At 42.3% G+C, this 20,528-nt stretch overlaps 1 protein-coding gene across 9 annotated transcripts in view; it reads left to right on the top strand.

The window, feature by feature from the left end:
- The window catches only part of LOC122685802 (transducin-like enhancer protein 1), a 91,626-nt gene that overhangs the window by 44,196 nt on the left and 26,902 nt on the right, over window positions 1-20,528 (top strand). For 4 of the 9 annotated variants that reach the window (XM_043890748.1, XM_043890744.1, XM_043890742.1 and 1 more), the window contains exons 7-11: window positions 2,891-3,095; window positions 3,842-3,858; window positions 15,050-15,166; window positions 18,566-18,619; window positions 19,122-19,274. In XM_043890748.1, the coding sequence (XP_043746683.1) occupies window positions 2,891-3,095; window positions 3,842-3,858; window positions 15,050-15,166; window positions 18,566-18,619; window positions 19,122-19,274 (546 nt within the window). The remainder of the gene's footprint in view (window positions 1-2,890; window positions 3,096-3,841; window positions 3,859-15,049; window positions 15,167-18,565; window positions 18,620-19,121; window positions 19,275-20,528) is intronic. The other 5 variants (XM_043890750.1, XM_043890745.1, XM_043890743.1 and 2 more) reach the window with 2 other exon arrangements.

The raw sequence follows: 20,528 nt of genomic DNA, 5'->3' as shown, positions 1-20,528 counted from the left end.
CTTTCACCGCTTGGGAACCCTGGGTCTGTCCCTGACTCCTTGTGAACATGCCTGAGCTGCTGGGGTCACAGAAGAGAGGCTGTTGAAGGGAATGAAAGGTTTTCAATCATTCTGGCTGAGAACCCAGGGCAAGCCACTCTTTCATCTGTGAAATGGGAGCCGTGCTTCCCGCCCTCCCTCCGCCTGGTGTGTTCTAAGCTGAGGCCAGATACGGAAGCTGGAATCATGATCTAGGAGCTCTGCGTGGCAGGATAAAGAAGTAGAATCTGAGGCAGCAGGCTCATGTTTTCTGGGTCTGCAGCATCTTCAGTAGCTGTGATTCATCCTCTTGCTGTCTACTTAAGTATTCCTTTCATTTTGTGAGAGAGTTATGCTTTTTTTTAAAAAGGTGGAAGAAGGCACTTTCAAGATGGCCAAGCTAAGGCTGGAAGAACCTCATTGTCTCTAATAATAGACTGTCTTCATGGGGCCTGAGAATCTAGAGCAGGGTAGAGGTGGGGGTTGCCTGTGGCCAGTGTAAGCTGCTGGATAGCTAGCTCTGCTGAGAGCCATTTGCCTAAGTGTTGGGCTTAACCTTTCAGCTCTGCCTCACAGCTGAGGCACGGCCCCTTTATTTTGTAAGCCCAGTCTTCTTTTTAGTAATGGAGAATGCTTTCCAGTTCATCTTTCTGAAAACCAAGTTGGCTTGGGCAGAAAATTCCCTTCCTTCTAGCATCTTCAAATGTCACCTGAGGCTGCCTTTACTCTGACATAAAATCCCACATCTGGGGTCATTTTTTGGTGATTCCATTTGGGGGGGAATTTTAAGGGGGGTAACTGGGAGGGGCGGGGTACAGGCAAGGGTGATAGGGTTGTATCCTCCACCCTGTAGTTAAAGTCCTTCCCCTCTGCTTAGCCTCGCTCATCTTCTTTTAATCAGTGCTGCTCTTAATTACCCCACTGCACCCACTTTTGTATGCATCACTGCCTTCCCCCCGCAGCAGCCGGACATAGCTCTCAGTCTCCGAGTAATGATAGTAATCGCTGATAGGGCAGACCTGTTCCTCATCCTTCTCTGAGCACATTTCTTATGGCAGGTGTCTAGTTCCTAATTAAGTGCTAATGAGCATGCCTAGTGGACCGTGATGCCTCTGCCAACTTCTTCAGTTTTATGTCCTGCTATTGCTGAGCTCTTAAAAGGTGACAGAGCAGGAATTAGTGTCTTTGGGATGACAGGAAGGTGATTTTATGCATAAAGAAATTGTTATTATGATCTCAAATGGTGAATGAGTAGTTTATAAATACTTTCCAGGAATACTATTAATGTTGCTCTCTCTGACCTCTCTCCCTTTTCCAATTTCCTTCTCATTAGAACTGTGCTCTCTTTGGAAGGAATGGAAGTTTAAAGAGGTTGGCTTCTAAAGATTTTTAAAAAGATACTAGTGGGGTTGAAAATTCACTGTAAGATAACTGTAGACACTGATTTCTGCCTTTTAGCTGCTGCTGGCTCTTGAGGGCTGGAAACCTGTTTAGTATTCAATCAAATATCAGTAGTTGGGGTGGAAATTACTGAAGATCTGGCGTAAAGATCTAATATATTCAGTACACGCAAGGGGGTAATAAATAAAACGAGTAATTGAGTCCCAGGGAAGTGAGCACAAATCAGAATCTTAAGAATTTCCTAACATTACACCTTAGAAATTGAGCTTTAATCGTTTTTACTATCTCATCAAAAATAAGTTTTATGTTGGACAGCTGAAAAGCAGCCAGATTTATGGTGGAGGGGCCATTTCTGGGATACTCTTTCATTTCCTGTAGTGTGTCTTAAATATAATATATGAGAGCAATGGTGCTTTTTAATATGAACCAATTTATAACTTCTGGAATGGATTAAGCGATAGAGACGCGGGCATTAAGGAATGGGGACTTCGTCATCAGAGTGTTTTCCTCAGCAAGCTTCTTAGCCTCACTGGGTCTCGGTGTTTTCCTCTGTGACGTACAGAGGGGCTGGGTTTGGGGCCTGAAGCTCAAGAGAAAGGAAGGGGTAATCAGAGTTCTGCATCTGTGGTCTCTTTGAGTTGTCACATGCATGTCCCCCCGAGGCCGCCCTCTGTGTTTGGTGGTACCACGACAGCCCTTCCTGGGTCCACTTCACTCCCTTCCCGCCTGGAGGGAGAAACTCGGTGCCTTGAGCCTGGCCATCTGTGAAATGGGAATATCAGTACTTCCTCATTTCTGTGAGGGTTTGATGAAGTCAGGGCACGCAAGTGCATAAGAGATGCTAGGTCTTCCTTCTTTCTGGGTTTGTTAACTAAAGTTAATATTTGGTTTTGTCTCATCCTACCATTGTGTCAAGTTAACACAAGAATGCTGGGGTAGAATGGAATCGCCTAGTAACCTGTGACTAGTTGAGAATATAGATACAGTATTGTAGGATGTATGTCTGTGCCTCCCCTATTTTAACCTTTCTGAAATCAGAATGAGCCCCAAATCTGTGGCATCTTAGATTCAGTGACGGCACTGGATTTCACCCCTGGAGCTGCCCAGAGATGGGACTAACGAATATGTGAGGGCTCACTTACCTATCCAGGCTTGCACACCTACACTCTCAGGGTGTGAGTTAGGCCAGGAAGTGACAGTGTTAGTCTGAGGATTATGTTTTGGGAAGATTATATGATATAAGGTAACTAAGCAAATGAAGGCTTTTGATGGACTGAGCGTGCTAATCACATTTTTTTTCTCCCTTTCCTCCCTCTCTCTGTCTCTCTTTGCTCTGTGTGTGTGTGTGTAACCTGACCTGTCTCCTCCATCCTCTCATGTCATGTCTGGTTTCCACCCGGATGCCACTGCCGCCGCCACCACCTTCTCTTTCCCTCTCCCTCCTCTTCCTCTCAACCGCCACCTCCAACAGCAGCAGCAGTTGCAAGCCCAGCATCTTTCTCACGGCCACGGACCCCCAGTGCCCCTCACCCCTCACCCCTCGGGACTTCAGCCTCCTGGCATCCCGCCCCTCGGCGGCAGCGCCGGCCTCCTGGCGCTGTCCAGTGCCCTGAGCGGCCAGTCTCACTTGGCCATGAAAGATGACAAGAAGCACCACGATGCAGAGCACCACAGAGGTGAGAGGCCGGGCAAGCCAGATTAGGACCTTGTCCTAACGCTCTTACAGTGCTGCAAAGTTTGTGCACCGCTAAGGAAAGCCCCAGCCCATACAGAGCGCAAACAATGAGCTAAGAGGAACTGTCTGTCGCAAAGCTTGGCCACTGAAACACAGTTCGCCCTGGAGGTTTTCAGGCTTTAACGTGGGCATCTGTAGATTTCTCCATCTCTTTAGATGGCAGGCATCTTGACATCTTGGCAACTGCCTCGTTAATGCTAGTGGCCTGTACCATATTATGGAAAACTGTTAACTGCTTAATTGGGTAATTTTCAAAGAAAGTAATGTTGTTAAATGGGGCGAAATAAGAAGTTAAATTTGAAAGTGAATGTGTTCAAATGAAAGGTTTGATAATTGCATCTGTTACTACTTAGCTTCATAGGCTTTAATTCTAGTATGCATTAAATATTGGGCAAAATTGCACTTGACTAATTTTTTGGAAAAAAAAGAGTAATTTATTCTGTCAAGAAATTTTTTAAAAAAATAGGCTTTTGTGTATGGTTAAACTGTAAATCTTATGTTTACAAAATACTGTAATTTTCAGGAAATCACTGTATTAGGAATGTGCAATGACTTATATAAATAAAAGCCATTTTTAAAACTGTTTGGGGCTTGTGTTCTAATTATTCCCCCCTTTTTTTTATTTCTGTTCTTGCCTCTGTGTCTGAACGGGCATGTCTGTGCGTTTCTTGGTAACCTCGGGAGCAGACAGAGAACCAGGCACAGTAAGTACCCCGACTTTATGCGCCTGCTGCTCATAAAAACACATTCCTCCCCCCACCCCACGGGGCGCCCCGGCGCCTTTCTGTCCATAGAGGCACAGACACGTGTGTCCTACCCTATCTCTCTCAGCAACTTGTTTTTCTTTTTTTTAAAAATATATCTGTTCTCTCCCCCACCCCCCCACCTTTTGTATAAAACTTTTATCAGATGAGAGGGAGGCAAAGCTGCTTGCTAAGATTACTCACTTGAAAATACACTTTGATCCTTATGTGCCCCATTTTAAAAATGTTTATCATTGCACTTCGAGTCCAGGTTTACTTCTAATGTAAGAGAGTATTCATTTTTTCCTTAAGTCAGTTCTGCAGGCAAGAGGTCATAATCCATATGTGAAATTGGTTAGTGCTGTGTTATTTCTACCTAAACCATCATTATCCTCGCGAATGCATCTTAGTTGCTAGGTTTCTATATCTAGTTTTCTTTTCATAATCGTCCTTGGAGTGTGAACTTGGACTTTATTTTAGTCCAGAGAACTGAGTCTTTGAGTCATCTCTCAAAACCAAGAAGATTGAGTTCACGGAGCTCTGTGCTTATTGAGTTCATTTTCTCATCAGCCTAAATCTCAGTATATATACTGAGTTTCCTGCATAATTATTATAGAAAACTCATGGTAATGGTTGTATAAAATGGAGAAACCCACTTTGTGTAATGTTTGATCTGCTCACGTATCTGCCAGCTACTTCTGGGGCTGCCTGTCTCTAGAACTCACCTCTCATGTTGTGGAGCAAAGAGTGAGAACCTGGCCCCTCTTCAGCTAAGATAACCTATCGTTTTTGCCCCTTCCCGTCTTCCTTTCTTCTTTCTGAACACGCAGAATTTGGATGATCTTCAATCTAAATATGGTTTAAAAATGGGATACTGAACTTTTAAATCACTCTGATACTTTTCTTATGAGTTTGGGGGAAAGATATGTAATTGTTTTTAAGTTTGAAAAGTATAGGTTCCCCCCTTCCTCCACCTTCTATGTAGAATAGTAACAGTTCTTAAAATTTCCTTTGGGATTGAGCTTGGTATACTTTTATGTGTCAGAGTATATGAGGGGAATAGATAATGGTGAAAGGATGAGGTAGCTGGTTTTGAAATTCTTGTTCTGTAAATTTTCTTTGGAAGCTGTTAGGAAGAAAAAAGAGGGGAGAAAAAATTAGAGGTAGAGAATAAAATCACCTACTCCCAAAGTACAGACCAAAGTAAACTGATTTATGGAGGAACTAGCTATTGATTTATGGGAAAGTTGTACCCTTAAAGAAGTACAAAATAGTTCTTCAATTTCAGGCAGCTGTGCGTTGTTTTTCAGTCCAGTTAGTTTAGTTATTAGTAAGTCCATGTTGAGTTAGCAGTCAGTGAACTTTCAAGTCCAAATGTGGTAGATACATTGCATAAACCAATCTATAAAATAATATAAAATACATGGTTACTTAATGTGTTATTTGCATGTCTCCTTTTTTACACCAAACTCTTGTCAAGTCTTAATTATACTTTCAACATTTTCAGAAGTATATATACTGAGTTTCCTGCATAATTATTATAGAAAACTCATGGTAATGATTGTATAAAATGGAAAAACCAGACTAATTTGTAACCAAAACATTTAATTCAGTCTGTAGAGAGAAATTAAATTGTTCACTGTCCATATAAGTGGGATTTTGCTGCAGTTATGTAAAATTAACTAACTCTCTTCAAACTTTATGTAAAATTAAATATGAGACTCACTGGGTAATGAGATGATGTGTACTATTAACACCTAAAATATTATAGTACTTAACTATTTAATAAAGTGGTTTGAATTATGAAGTTGAATTTTACTTGGCAGATAAAGTCAATTGATTATACAGGTGTTTTGTTTAGTTTTTTCACTCAATGAAGGCTTAAGAGCAGTGGCTATCTAGGGCAATGATTTTCACACCTTGTGGTCTCAGAACCTTCACATCCTCTAAGTAATTGATTACCCTAGAGAACTTTTGATTATGTATGTCATATATTTTGAAAAGTCTCTGGGTTAGAAATAAAACAGATTTTTAAATTACTTAAACAGATAAAAAGTTACTTAATTGTGTTAAATAACATTTTTAGTGAAAAATAACTAATTTCCAAAATAAAAAATCGGAGTGGGAAGAGTGGCTTTGTTTTTTGCACTTTTGCAAATGTCGTTAACGCCTGGCTTAAAAGAGGGGAACTGAATTCTTGTCAATTTTTTGCATTCTGTTTGTTGCCATATATTGTTTTGGTTTAAGTATTAAAATCTGCCCACAAAGAGACACCCTTGAGGTCCTTGGACCAAACTCTTGAGAACCTCTGCCATAAATAAGACCAAGGAGTTCTGAGAAATTGTAGGCTGGCATATAGTTTTATTTTTTTCCTGCTCTTCTTTCTATGTTGAACAGACATTTTTTATATCCAGTGCAAAAATCAAGGACTTACAATAGATCCAGAGGGAACTGTTGAGTGTGTACGTATTGTTATCTCTTGAGTCTAAACTATGTCGTTCGCTAGTAGAAGGTTTTATGGTGGGAAAACAAATGAACTATAATGTAACCTGTTTTATGTAAAACCCAGGAAAGAAAAGAGCTAAGAGCAGAGGGCACACGATTTTTAAGTTTCTCATTTCTGAAAGGGATGAGTGGTAAAGCTGGTAACTTAAGAGAGGTGTAATTTGCTGTTTGGCTATTGATTTTAAATTAAGATTTGACTACTGTTTTTCTAATTCACAAACCTTTTTTTATTTTAACATAAGCCTATTTATCAGAGTGCTACTACTGAGCAAAGAAATGACCTGACAAAAGCCTTTATTTCTTCAAGAGTAATAAAATTTAGATAATTCAAGTTAATTTAAAGACGAATTGCACCAAGTTCGTTTTGGCTGAAGAGAATCTCCTTTAAATTAAGTCTGCTTTGAAAGACATTGAGTTAGAGAATTGACATGGAGCTGTATGGCTTTTAAGAAATTGTGATAGAATGTTTATTTAAGTACTCATTCATTTAACAAATATTTATCGACGATTTACTATGTGCCAGGCACTGGCTCAGAGCACTTCATACCCTTGCTGCCATTTTACAGTGATGGCTTGTGATGTCAGAGTCAGATTATGTGTTGAATGAAAAGCACTGAAATACCTCACTCATGTGATCATTATTTGGAACATCTAGAAAAGGGAGGAGACTTGAGCGGGCTGTCTGGGAGAGACTCTAGAATGGGACTGTCTGTAAACTCAGGCAGGTTCCTGAGTGGACTTCAGAAGGCCCTTGAACACCACTAAGATTGTATGTAGAGTACTGTGGGTGAGTGCTCTTATGTAATGCTGGGAAAAGATCATAACTCATTAAATTCTCCAAGGGGGTTCCTGGCTCAGAAACGTCTTAAGCACTTTTCACCTGCTTTAGTTCAGAGGAGTGCATCACTATCATTTTCTTCCTAGGTGGTGCTAGTAAAGAACACACTTGCAGGAGACCTAAGAGATCCAGTTCAGTCCCTGGGTCCAGAAGGTCTCCTGGAGGAGGGCACGGCGTCCCACTCCAGTATCCCTGCCTGAAGAATCCCATGGACAGAGGAACCTGGCAGGCTACAGTGCATGGGGTCACAAAGAGTTGGACATGACAGAAGTGACTTAGCACACATCATTTTCTCAGACACAAAGCCCAAGGAGGTTGGGTGTTTCGGTTCATATAGATCGTCTTTCTGAGGGACCCCTTTACCAGTCCCGTAACTGATTTCTACAGTCACCATGTTCACATTTAGAACTTTTAAATAAGTGACTATGACAACCATCACTCGATGTTAAGGTGGTATCTTTATTTTTTTCTTCTCTAGCTGTTGTACTTGACTAGCTAATTGGTAGAGTTAGGACCAGATCCTAATTCTGGACCACCTATCCCTTCCCTTTTTCTGAAATGACACTGTGCAGAATAGAGGACAAGGAGGGAAGAAGCTATGAGGCTTGCTCTGGGAAGTACTTCACTCTTGGCCTGTTTCTGAAATTTTATTTTTTTGAAAGTCACATTGTCTCCTTGTGGCTTTTTATGACCATGGCAGTATGTGTGTGTGGGGTGGGGTGGGGTGTGGGGGAAAGGAGCAGTGATAGAAAGAAGGTAGGTTTTGGACTAAGACAGACCCAGTGGAATTCTGGCTGCACAGGTGGTATTCCTCGTGCTTTTGGACCTTCTTGTCTCACCTGTAAGATGGCGATGGTGGCTGCCTGCAGGGTGCGGGTTTAGGACCCACACATGGGAAGTCATCAGCCATACCTTTGCAGGCCTTTAGGAAGGTCCTCCCTGCATCCACCTGCAGGGGAGCCGGACAACAGGAAACGTGTCGTTGGTCACCCTCGGCATAGCTCCTTGTGGCTTCCTTTCCTTTTCACACAATGTGTGAGGCTTCCGTGGCGATGGGGGCCCGCTTGACTGAGTGGCTGGTCCCGATGTCGTTCTGTGTGTCCGCATCACGAAACACACCCCAGCCTCTTAGGAGCTTGGTCAGTCGAATGATGCTGGAATTCATCAAAGGTAAATGGGGGCTCAGAGGAGGTGTTTTCACCTACACATTGATGACTTTATCTTGGCCTATGTCAAGGAAGTGTGTGGAGATAAAGGATAAAACTAAGATGAATTACCTGAAATCTCTATATTTAAGGCACAGTAGGAAACACTTAGATTTTCTGAAGCTGTGGCTTCAGTAGATTTTTCTTTTGGTAGAACTTAAAACTCTGTACTTAAGAAAAATAAAATAGATCCTGTGGGGAAACCAGCATCACTGCCGTGAGAAGGTTGAACCCCCAAGGGAAGGAGGACCCTGGCGGTTTCTTGCTTGTTGGGAATGGTGTGTTCCTGTGCTAGGTGAGGTGTCTGCTCATCATTTTCAACATCCCCTCCTTAACATAGATGCAAACTGTCTGCATCTTTCCGATGAGGAGAGATGGGTGTAAGTGCCGTCGGATATCAGATACCACAGTCCAGTCCTGACCCATTGCTTTCTAGTTTCAGGACTTTTTTTTTTTTTTTTTTTTGCAGTAGAAGCTTCTCACCAGGGGCTGGCAAATGAAGAGGGGCAGTAGCACCTAAGAGCGCTTTGCAAACATGCTTCTAGAAAAGGTTTGAAATACACCTTGACTTTTGTTGTGACCAAGGTCCTGATTAGGGGAATAAAGGTGTTATGAGGTCATTTAAAGATTATTCTTAAGTAGTTATGTTTCTTTTCAGCTCCATAGTTTTTATTGAAAACGTTTTGTTTTACCTGGAGAAGGAGGGTGGAAAAGCAAACTGTGGACATAAGAGAGTGACGCGGAAGGCATTTCATGGTTTAGCACTTCTTCAGCTCAGATGTCACTGGGTGTGTGTCTGTAGCTCTTTTATCTTGGGCATCCTCTCAAGTCACCCATCTGCATCCGACAGTGCTGAGTTCCTAAATGGAGGTGCAGGAACATGTTGGTTTTTAAAAAAAAAATTTTTTTTATTGTTTTGTTCTCCCCATTTTTTGCCTTCAAACCATGTGAAAAATAGATGTTTACCCTTCAGACCTGCTCCACAGCCAATCTTCCGAGACATGTTTTCCACGTTTCCACACATCTTCATTTGCTTCCACTTTTTGCCATTGACAGGTGGGGATTCTGTTAGTTTTATAGGTTAAAAGTACATTTGTCACACAGAATGCGTGGATGACCAACTGGCCCGCAGCGCAGAGTGCTGCATGGAGTGATGGCTTAATTGGTACCAGGTGTGGGTGAGGCGGCACACAGATGTGATGGGGTGTGTCGTCACCTAATTGTTTTAATGTTCACCGGGAAGTTAATTGTCAGCGTAGAGTGTGCTAGCAAATTAGGTTCCCACTGCCTTAGTGTAACTGAGGATAAATGAGGTGTCATGAGTTCCCAATCTGTACCTCTGACACAAACACTTCTCCTGTGAGGAGGAGACTGTTCCCAAGGGGAATCAGCATGGCAGCTAAAGAAATCCATTTGAATAATGTGCATTATTTTCACATTAGGGAAACCTGTCTAGCTTTTGCTGTCTCCATGAGTGGGTTTTCCTTTCACATTTGCTGCTGGTGGCTTCAAGCTTTAGATTTGGTTGGCAAAAGAATTGCTTTGAGGTCTCAGAGTAGATGAAGGAGATGTGAATGCTCTTATAAAGTGTTCTGGCAGCATTAACAGTGTAAACCAGCTCTCTTTCATATATCTGGAGTTTACTTTCCAAAATACCTCAGTATACATGAACAGCCATTCTTGTTAAATTGCCCAAGAAAAGTAAAATTCTTGGAACAAGACTATAAAGACTGTTTATTATTCATATTAAAGCAGCTAAGTCTATGTTGGTCTTGAGTAGATGGGTGTTCAGAGTATGAAATAGACACATTATTTTCTAGAATGGTCAGAATAAAGATAATACAAAGTCCAAATCTTGACATTGTCTTCTGATTCAACTGAATGCTCTTTGAAATTCAAAAGATTCTTCGATTTAAATTGTAAGTTTTTATAGGAAGGTATGGTTTGTTACTTACATGTCTGGATTTTATTTTTACTTTAAGAGACTACGTTGTCTCACTTCTACCCACTAGTTCAAATACCACCAACTCTATAGTTAACTTGGGCCCACTCATCTTGAGCAGGGAATGATTCTGGTGTGTTTTTATGCAACATGTTTCACCTATTTTGGAAATTGTGCTCTGACTCTGACCACAGGTTGTAACATTTGAAGGCTTCCTATGCTTTCTGGGTAGCTTTTTAGCTCACTCTTGTTTCTGTTCTTAACCGTCACATCACTGTTAGTGCAAGAAGTAACTCTCGGGAAGTACAGGGTGTAACCATAGTGAACAATTCACCTGTTATCAGTTCGCATGCCTAGTGAGGTTTTAGGTTCTCAGATATGCCAGATTTTAGAAGGGATGGGTCCCTTCTTGTGGTTCATACCTTTTCTCTGTTCTTAGACCTCATCTAATCATTTCATGAATAGTCTCTTTATATAGATGGAGAGAAAAGTGTGCCAGTTGGGACAAGGGGTCTTTTAGACACTCTGTTTCTGGGCTGAACATTCCAGGGGGACCTTGTTTTCTTTAGAGACTTGTTTCATCTGCCTCTCCTTTTATCGTTTTACTTGGCTTTGTTCCCACCAGTGTGTGCAACTTGAAAGGTGCAGAAAATCATCACGGTTTTCAAATTTTAGCTTATTTTGAAAACAGTGTGTTTTTAGATCTTGATTTGCTCAGATTTGTAATATCCCCCATGGGCTGTATGAAACTTCTATTTTTGAGTTCTTCTAGGGAAGACATAAGGTAAATAAGATGATTTTGTTTGGTTCTTAAGAAAAATTTTAAACAAACAAAAACTTATATACAGTCTGGAAATCCCAGCTCTCGGAACATTTGTAGTAGAAGTCTGCCCAGTAATTACAGTGTTTGAAAAATTCTGGCAGATAATTAAATTTTACCAGCTGCAAGGTGAAATAAAACATCAAGTTTCTTGGCTCGAATTAGAGTCTATCAGTCAGTGTGGTAACACTAGTTTTCATGTTGATTAAAAAACTCTGATTCACAATTAAATATTTATTTGGCAAATAAATATTTGAAAAGTGAATTTTACTTGATGAATGCTGTTTGGGAGATAAATACCTTTCAAAATACAGACTCTAGGGGGAGAAACAGTAAATAGGTTGACAATAATTGATGGGGCATGAAACTGGGGCTGTGGATACCTGGGCTATTTTGTTGCTTTCTGCTGGGGTGTTTTTTTAGTGTGATTCTTGGGTTATAAATGGCAGGAATCGTGAGTGGAAAGCCAGGAATTTGGGATTGTTTTCAGGTCATTTAAAAGTAAGCTGTAAAATGTTTTTGTTTTTTGATATTATGTTCACAATTTTGTTATGGTGGGCATGTACCAAGTAAAGCAACATGGGTCTGTGGTTAGGAGGAAATCCAAGAGAAGATGCATTAGTCGTTATGATATCACATTAGAATTTTAGGCTCACTAGGTTAAAGAGCCAATATGACTTTTAAGTGAGAGGTATTGGGGGGTCAAGTATTTGGGTACAAGTATTCGATGTACATAAACTGAGTTCAAAAATCACTCTTTTGGGAGTGCAGGCCCTTTGACTTAATGGACAGAAGCTTCTTGACTTCAGGAAAATCACCTCCACTTCTGGACGTCCCCTACGTAAAACAAGGAGGATAAAGATAATGAATATGTGTTAAGATTGCTTTAGCCTCATCAGAGGTTTGGTCCTAACTGTCTTCTGTGTTTAGAATGTATGATTTTCTCAGTAACTTGAAGCAACCTCAGTTTTATTCTTTTATAAACAGGCTCTTCTTAAATGTTGATTGAATATTAAATTTTCATGTTAAATATGATTCTGTCTTCTCTTTCAAATGTAACAAATCAGAATAGAACCCTAAATTTTGAAGGACCCAAAGGATATTCAGTCAGCACCCAGGTATAGTCTCTTCACTCTTAAAATGTGTGTAAAATGTCTCAGAACAGCCGTCAGAATGACTATTCTGCTGCTGAGCCCTGAAGAACATAAGACAGTGTGTGAGAACAAAACAGCCAAGGGAAGAAGACTTACGGTGTCAGGAGACATCCAGCCCTACCCATGTGGTCACTTGCAGGTTCTGAGGATCAAATGAGGGAATGGTGAAAAATGAGGGTCACCTAGGCAGTAGTTAAGGAAAACTGTTGCTGCCAACAGTGAATTGAAGTTCATTAGGCTGGAACTTTTGCTTAAGTCAAGAACAACAATGGAAGCTGTGTCAGGGCTGGAAGATGTTGGGGACAATTACAGCAAACAGGGCACATGAGAACCACGAGAAAGTGGTTCGTCACAGGTGGGCCTGCAGCGTGGGCCAGGCGCTCCCTGGCTCCAGACTGTGCTGTCCCAGGCTTCTCCAGCCCACACTCCTTGCTGCCATGTTTTGAATCAATTTTATACCATCAAAGGTATGATGAGACATTTCATTTTGTAACTTGTCTCAATCTTCCATCTGAATGGAGCCAATTTTCAGATAAGCAGGAGTGCTAATTACCAACCCCATCTAAATTTAGAAGTACTTTCAGAGCTTTGCAGAACTCATTCAGATTATAGGCCTCACTTAAGCTGCTCAAACAGGAATGAGAATTTAACTTCTGACTTGGAGATGCAGAAGCCTCACAGCTCACCAGGGTCCAGCCAGAGGAATGTTATTGTTTCTAGCAAAAATTGCATTGTTCCTAGAAGGCACGTCATTTACTTTTGTGATCACAGTCCCACTTGACGTTAGAAAAAAATCAGATCATTGGAAAGCTGTCTTTGAGTAGCTGAGTGGTTTGGATGCCCAGTGCTAGTCATAGCAGGAGAGCTGCTCAGGAGATCCTGGAGAAAGAGACTTTAAAATTGCCAGTGGACACCAACACTGCTGTGTTATGCTGGGCGCATGGGTAGCTGTCAGGTTGAGAATGATGCAGCCTGGCCCTCGCTGCTTCCGGTCTGAGTCTGGAGGAAGAGACTTGGGGGCTGATACAATCTAGAACACAGACAAACGTGTTTGGACACTTTTTCCACGTGAGCGCAAGCTACTGCTCCCCTCCCCAGTGCGTGTGTTAGCACTTCACAGGAGTTTTGTTAGGTCTCCTGCGTCCTGTCAGGCATTTGGTCTGGGTCAGAGGGGTTAGTTTTTAGCAGACGCTTGCCAAGGTAATTAGTTCAGGGATCCAGCCAGCTCACCTTTCAGCCCCACACTGTGCTTGAGACGTTATTCTGAGCTTCTCTATATTGAATTGTGTTGGTTCCTACCACTGCTTTTATGTAAGCCTCCCGGCATTTGTGGAGCTTGAACGGTCATGAATGAAAGCTCAGCTGCTTCAGAGGCAGCCTCTGAAGTGGGCAGAGGGGCTTCAGCATGCCTTTTGATTTCCTCCTGAGTGTGGTTGAGCTGAGAATGTTCCCATGGTGGGGTCCCCAGTTTTCACAGGGCACAGAAGGGGGGCCGTTTGAAAGCACGCCACCTGGCTGGCTAATTTCCTTGGGCTGGTTAGGACGGAAGACCCATCCAGGGCCTCTAAAAATGGACCTTTATTTAAAGATTTGCTCCTGGTACTTATTGCATTAGAGGTGGTCTTACTTCAAGGTTTCCCCAAGCCCCTTTGTATTTTAATTTGCAGCCTAGAAAGGTAGCATCGCTGTTTGTTGGCCCCGGACTGAGTTCTCCAGCATCTTTCAGAAATTGGGGTTATCTGGGCTTTGAGAAAGGAAGTTTTTGCACAGCTAGTTCAGCATTGTTCAAGGCAGTAACACATCACTGAACAAATTGCCCTCTTGCATATGCTAATCCCACACTTAAAAGAACTCATTGTAACATGTTCTGATGCTTTAGCCCAAGGGGAGATGGGAATTGAAGGGATGTCAGATCGTGTCATGTGACCCTCAAATATCTAAAATGCCTGTTTTCTTTGGGTCAGCAGTTCATACTCAGCACATGTGAAGGAAAGTATCCTGTGTGGTTTGTGGAAAAGATTAGTCCTTGTTCCTGCTTTTGTGTGTGGGAGCTGGCCTTGCTGTTGAAGATTCACTGGCTGGAATTCCTGCTTTGGGTCTTAAATTTCAGTGCTCTTGGCAAGGAACACCAAATCTTATTTTCAACAATAAATTAAAAGAATTCAAAAGAGTTCCTTCATTGTGACTGTGGAAAATGTGATTTGCCTTTTAGGAAAGCATGCTGTTAATCCCACCCGCTCTCTTTGTGTCTTTTTAGAAAGGCCCACATTGACTCTTACAGTGACAGAATATGTCTAATAGAGTGATCTCAGGTTTTGCTCATAGACCATTCATATTCCAGACCAGGGAGTCTCAGTGGGAAAGAAGAAAAACACATCCACATATAAACAGCAGGCTCCCATTTCTCTAAGAACAGACAGAACAGAGGAGCATTTTAAGTGAGTAGGGCCAGAAGGATCCATGAGGCTTTGGATGGCTTGATTGCATAGTCAGGGTCTCCCTTTTAAGTGCTTAAATCTCTATAAATGTTTGCCATCTACGTCTTCAGATGAGACGAATTAAATGGAATGAAAGGCTGTGTAGGTATCACCTTTCCAAATCGGCTGTCACATCCAGGTTGGGTTTTCATGGGTACAAAGAGACTTGGAAAGAAATCTTTGATTAATTTTTTTTTTTTTGGTCTTGCAGAGTAATTCCCTCTTGGTCCCAGACAGTCTAAGAGGCACAGATAAACGCAGAAATGGACCTGAGTTTTCTAATGACATCAAAAAAAGAAAGGTGGACGATAAGGACTCCAGCCACTATGTAAGTAAATAAAGGGCTTGAAATAATATTTTGTTTGTCTTCTTGCTCACCTTCTAAGTGAGTCTACAAAAGACTCTAAGATCTTACTGATAATTTCACATACCTTAAAATAATGTATCAAGAGGATAGATTCTTCCATTGTAGGGTATTATTTCCCTCTCGAGCAGTAAATTATGTATCTTCTAGGCGTGCGTATTAAATTTTGGGCTTTCTACTGCAGTTATTCCTAAGAGGGGATACAGAAATGTAGGACTGGCTTCATGGTGTGTGGTCTGAGCCAGCTGCACTGGCCCTGCTCTTAAAAGGAACCTGTCTCAGCCTTAGTTTCATCCTCTGTTCTCCACCATCTTTAAGTGCTCAATTTTTGAGCCAGGGCCTGTGTTTTAATTTTGTCCCAGGCCTTGCAAAATTTCGTAACCTGTCATGCTGAAATAATGAGGATAAGAATTTGGTGTCATCAGCTGCCTTTTTGGATGCCATTGTGGTAATAGATTCAGGTCCATATTAGGTCTTAAGTCAGAGTCTGTCCTCTGCTACAGTGAGTGGTGCAATGATAGAAGTCCGTGGTGAAAATGGAAGAAACACTGGGGGCATCTTGTTCAAACCCTACAGATGAGACCACACAGCTCGATGTGAGGACTCTTGATTCAGATCAGGCTAAAACCACATTCGTGAGGAGAGCACACCAAGCCAAATGGCCATTGACTGTGGTCTTGGGTCATAAACATTGCATCTGACCGATGCCCTGTCATTTCCTTGTGTGTCTGTGAGTTTCTCTTTCGGGATGGACACATTCTCAGAAGCAGCGCGAGTGAATTAAGCCACTCCCGGATGCCCCAGGAGGAGAACGTGTCCACCTCCAGCTGGCTCCCGTGCAGAGGTTTCCATGCTAGACCTCTGTCTCCTGCTAGCTGGCACGAGCTGAGGGCTAATATAGTATTTAGAAACGGGTAACAGTTCTTGAGCAGCACCTCAGGTAGTGCCAGCCGCTGAATCCTTCTGTGCGGCTTGTTTCACTTAACTCTCAACACCACCCTGGTTATTTGGTGCCATCCCTCCGTCTCACAGATAAAGGAACTGAGGCACAGAGCTTTTAAGTGATTGGCCCAAGGTCAGAATTAGTAAGTGGAGCCCAGAGACAATCTGACTCCGGCATCCATGCTTTTGGTCACCATGCTAGGATTCCCAAAGCAAGAGCCTAGGATTGGATGTTTTGCCACAGAATATTGGTACCTACTTTGTGCCATAGTAATACCTTTAAGAACCCAAATTGTTGATCTCCCCACCCCAGCCCAAGCCTTTTTAGCATGTATTTGCCCAGAACTTGTGTTGCACACAGATGCTTTTATATATAACATTGATTGTTCGTCAGCCATGACATACCAAAATTTGCACACTTGCCAATGATACAATTCCAAGTTGCTCTGTGCAAGGCTCGTGTGGATAAATTATTTCGTAGTGAGTGATGTAGAATCCATGGCTCTACATGACTTTTTCGTAACCTGCTGCTATTAGCTGTGTCTAGTTGTATTGGTAGTTGAGGATGATGTATTGAGATGACATTGGAGAATGTGGAGTGAAGGATTCAGACCTTAGATATTTGATGACAGATATGTACTGTACTGTGAAGGTTTATATTTTGGAGATGATCCGATACAAAGCTAACATTTACATTCCAGACAACTTAGGCACTCACTTCACAGTTCCATTTTCATAAATGCATTGTTTGCTACTTCTTACCAGTTGGTCTGTACATTACATTTTTTTTTTTTCCTACATTTTTTTTCCTAAAGGGAAACCCCTTCAGCTTATATTTTGTCACTGTCACTCTGGGTTTCTTTTTCTTTCTTTTAATCAGTGTTTTTGGTTGTTGTTGTGTTGTTTGGCCGCACTGTGCAGCATGCAGATCTTAGTTCCCTGATAAGGGATCAAATCCGTACTGTCTGCAGTGAAAGGGTGGGGTCCTAACTGCTGGACCACCAGGGAATTCCCATACCCTGGGTTTCTTAGTACCTGAAAACGTTTGTGATTTTCTGTGGGCTTTGTTAAGAGAAGGCAAATTTTTTTTAGTATTAAGTTTTTCTTTTATCGCATGAAAAAATACTTCTTTCAAAAGACTTATTTTAAATTACCCAGGCTTCCTCATTGGTTGTAATTTCTTGTTATTGCTAGTGAATTGCATGGGACCTTTATAACTATGACTAAAGTATATCTAGTCACACATTATTGAAGAAAGTCAGTTGGGTCTCCCTCATATAACACTTTAGGTATGACTAGATAAAACATTTAAGACATGCATTTAGAGTTGGGGGTATCTTTCTAGCTGGACTTGGGGTCCACAGAGAGTTAATGGGTTTGCACTTATACTAATATTTTTCAGACATTATTAGTGTATTCTTATTTGACAATGACATCAGTATAAGAACTGTGTAGATCATAAACCCGGGGCCTGCTCCTTTTTGAGAATTAGGGCCTATTTGCAATAACCTGTTTTTCTGTAGGTCCATTATATGATTCCGCACTAAAGGGCATAGAAGGCCTTTTGGCTAAGGAAGTAGACTTCTTCAGCCTGCCCTGAACTTGTTGTAGGAGTGATCACGTTATTAAATTGAACAGTTTTTTTCTGAAGCTTTTTCAAATTCAGTGCAACCATGGAGTTTCCTCTGATGAGCCAATTTTATGGCTTCGTGTCAAGACCATAAAAGCCCTACTGTAGGATGCCCCTGCCCTCCAGACACCGCCACCCTGTCTTCCTTCCATCTCAAGAGTATTCCAAGTTGATTGCTAAAGAGCCAACGTGAGGTTAGATTAGATCTTGGTAGTTATTTTAGCTAGGACTTAGCTTTGTTGTTTGTACTTTTTTTTTTGCTTTATTTATTTTTTTGCTTTATAGAATTTTTTTTGCAGTAATTAGTAACCCCATGGGAACAAGGTCCAGATTTGTCTTTATAATTATGAATCGCCCATGAACACTAGAATTGTTGACTGCCTTCAAGGTGATACATGTAAAAGCAATGGTATGAAGTTGTGTTCTTAATTTGAAATCCGGTGGGGAAAGATCTCTTAAAGAAGGACATGTAGTTTTCGGATTATGAGCGATTCAGCTGTTGCAAACGTTTATTGAGTCTTTACCGTGCGCCAGGTTTTATAAGCTGCCATCACCTGTATATACACTGTGGCTGTATGGCTGGTGTGCTGTTGCAACAGAGTTCCCGCCTGGGGCTCCCGGGTCAGATGAGAAGGGAAGAAGGTGATCTTAATTACCAGGGCTGGCATTCCATAAGGGAACCTGTAGGCATGTCCCAGCTCATTTTCTAGTCTGTCTGCTCCCAAGAACTATAGGGATTTCATTGAGCCTCAATCCCTTTAGTAAATGGCATCAAAATCTCTCTTTTTCAGGACAGCGATGGTGACAAAAGCGATGACAACTTAGTTGTGGATGTTTCTAATGAGGTAACCGTTCTCTTCATCAAGCTTTATTTTTAGAGCAACTTGGGAGAGAAAGGACGTGGAGCCCCCGTATGTTGGTCTTCTGCGACTTTACACATTAAGAATTTACTGAGTGTTCCTAGACAGAGCAGTAATGGTCTAAAAACAACACAAACGTGTTTCTTTAAAAAAAAAATAAATCTGTCTTTCTGACCATTTTGGATTCCTGAGTTGGTGTCTGGCTCTCCTGCCTGTCCTGTGCCCTCTAGGCAAAGTATTTGAGCATGAGGGGAGATATAATTGTCCCTAGATTTTTTTCTTTACGGCGCCTCCACGGGTGTGCTTGCAGACACCATCCTGTTCATGATAAGGACAGTATTAGGTGCATGCCCTCAAGTCGCCCAGATCTCACGGGCTCTGAGCACTCTCCTTTAATTTGGAGAACTGGTGTGGAAACAGAGTTTGTAAAGGGAAAGAGCCGTCTGTTGCGAGTGAAATCATGAGACCTTTGCTTGTGCTTCTGGAGGACCCCTCATCTCCCCGCGCAAGCCCCGCACATTCACCCAGGGAAAATGGGATTGACAAAACCCGCCTGCTGAAGAAAGACGCCTCCAGCAGCCCGGCGTCCACTGCCTCCTCGGGAAGTTCCGCTTCTTTGAAATCCAAAGAAATGAGCTTGGTAGGTCATAAGAACTGTCACTTGCCTATTTAGCAGTTCGGTTTTCTTGGGGAACCAGAGGTTCCCTAATGTATTTGAAATATGGGGTTTTTAATGACTGAGTTATATTTTTAAGGGTTTTAAAGTGAAACTCATGGTTCTGCTGTCTGTCCCTGGGTGATTCCTTTTTCCCTCTGGTTCGTCTCTTCTGGGCCATGATGAGAGCGAGATAAGCTTCCGTGCCTGTTGCCTGCTTTCTTGGGGGATGTGTCCGTGGCACAGACTCTCTGAAACTTCTTACTTGGCAAATGGTTTGAACGCCTTAGGCCCTGTGAAGTCCTTCACTTTGTTAAGTGGTGCATTTCCCCTGGTTTTAGACTGACCCGTCCTGTCGGGTCATGTTGTGATTGGGTTATGGGGCAGCTGGTGATGTACTCAAGGCGGCACCAGGGGTTACCTGGAACTGGGGGAGGGATGACGGTGGTATCAGGCCCATTCATGCTCTCAGTCATTCAGCAGACATTGTGGAGTGTCTCATCTCTCCACTCACCGTAACAACCCTGCAGTTAATCCCTGTGTGGTCCCCCAAGGCACTATCCCATTTCACTGATGGAGGCAGGCCTGAAGTTGGCAAGCTTGAGGAGCCTGCCAAGTTTACACAGCATGTGGACTCCCAGGCCAGAAAGAGCTGGGGTCTCTCTAGCCTGTGTTCTTTGCTGTCCCAGAGCACTTCTCAGGCTGGCTAAAAGGACACGAAGGGTTGAGATGCAGAAGAAGGTGCCCTGTGACCCTGTTACCATCTTGACTCCTGAAGGCCTCTACACTAGTGGGTCCACACTGTTTATGTAGGCAAATGGGTGCTGCTGCTGAATGCCAAAGAGTTATTTTTTTAGGTACATCTCTTAAAATGATTGGGCTAGTTCTAGGGCTTTTGCCTCTGAAATGCTAGTTTGCTTCTCATCAAGTGGATGGCTCAGCTGTCTTTCACTGTCAGTCTCAATCCCACTGCCACTAAAAGGCAAGGGTGGAAAGGTTGGTAGCGGGGTTCCTCCCTCTGTTATTCTCGGTGCTGGAGGTATTTGTTTCTGAGTGACCGAGAACTTTCCTCTGGGTGGTCATCATTCTTACTTGGACTAGATCCAAAGTCCACAAGCCTGATGGAAAAATACTTTTTAAAATAAAATCTGTGGAGGAAGGCGTGTGATCATGTTCTGTGTCTCTAGCTAGAGTTTTAATTCTGGCAGGAAGAGGAAAGGTCAACATTTCTCACTCACA

Source organism: Cervus elaphus, chromosome 29 (genome assembly GCF_910594005.1).
Source record: "Cervus elaphus chromosome 29, mCerEla1.1, whole genome shotgun sequence".
In the NCBI taxonomy this organism is placed as follows: domain Eukaryota; kingdom Metazoa; phylum Chordata; class Mammalia; order Artiodactyla; family Cervidae; genus Cervus; species Cervus elaphus.
This window is presented reverse-complemented; position numbering and strand designations above follow the sequence as displayed.